At 35.5% G+C, this 293-nt stretch overlaps 1 protein-coding gene across 1 annotated transcript in view; it reads left to right on the plus strand.

The window, feature by feature from the left end:
* LOC103588139 (ankyrin repeat domain-containing protein 26-like) overlaps positions 1–293 on the plus strand; it is a gene marked incomplete at its 3' end in the record, with an annotated part of 84,501 nt that overhangs the window by 36,853 nt on the left and 47,355 nt on the right. The window contains 1 exon segment of the mRNA XM_008569753.1: positions 205–266. Coding sequence (XP_008567975.1) covers positions 205–266 — 62 coding nt within the window.

Here is a 293-nt window from a genome sequence, read left to right on the forward strand (position 1 = left end):
CAATATGCTATCCATTTCTGTAGATATTTTGCTATCTTTCTCCATACTGCGAACATCATCCTGAAACTGTTTCAATCTCTGAAACTCTTCTTTGCCCATGTTTTATTTTATTGAAATATTTAGGAGTGAGATAAACTTCTATGTTTCTTTAAAATTCACAGTAACAAATGTTCCCCTTAAAGTATCTCTGCCTACATTTTACAGTTCCGAAGTCTGCGTTAAGATTAGGACAAGAGGAACAGTTACAATCACGTCTGCATTTTGAGGTACCGTGCGTTGTTGTTGTTGTCGTT

This window comes from Galeopterus variegatus, unplaced genomic scaffold, assembly GCF_000696425.1.
Source record: "Galeopterus variegatus unplaced genomic scaffold, G_variegatus-3.0.2 Scaffold526, whole genome shotgun sequence".
Taxonomy (NCBI): Eukaryota; Metazoa; Chordata; class Mammalia; order Dermoptera; family Cynocephalidae; genus Galeopterus; species Galeopterus variegatus.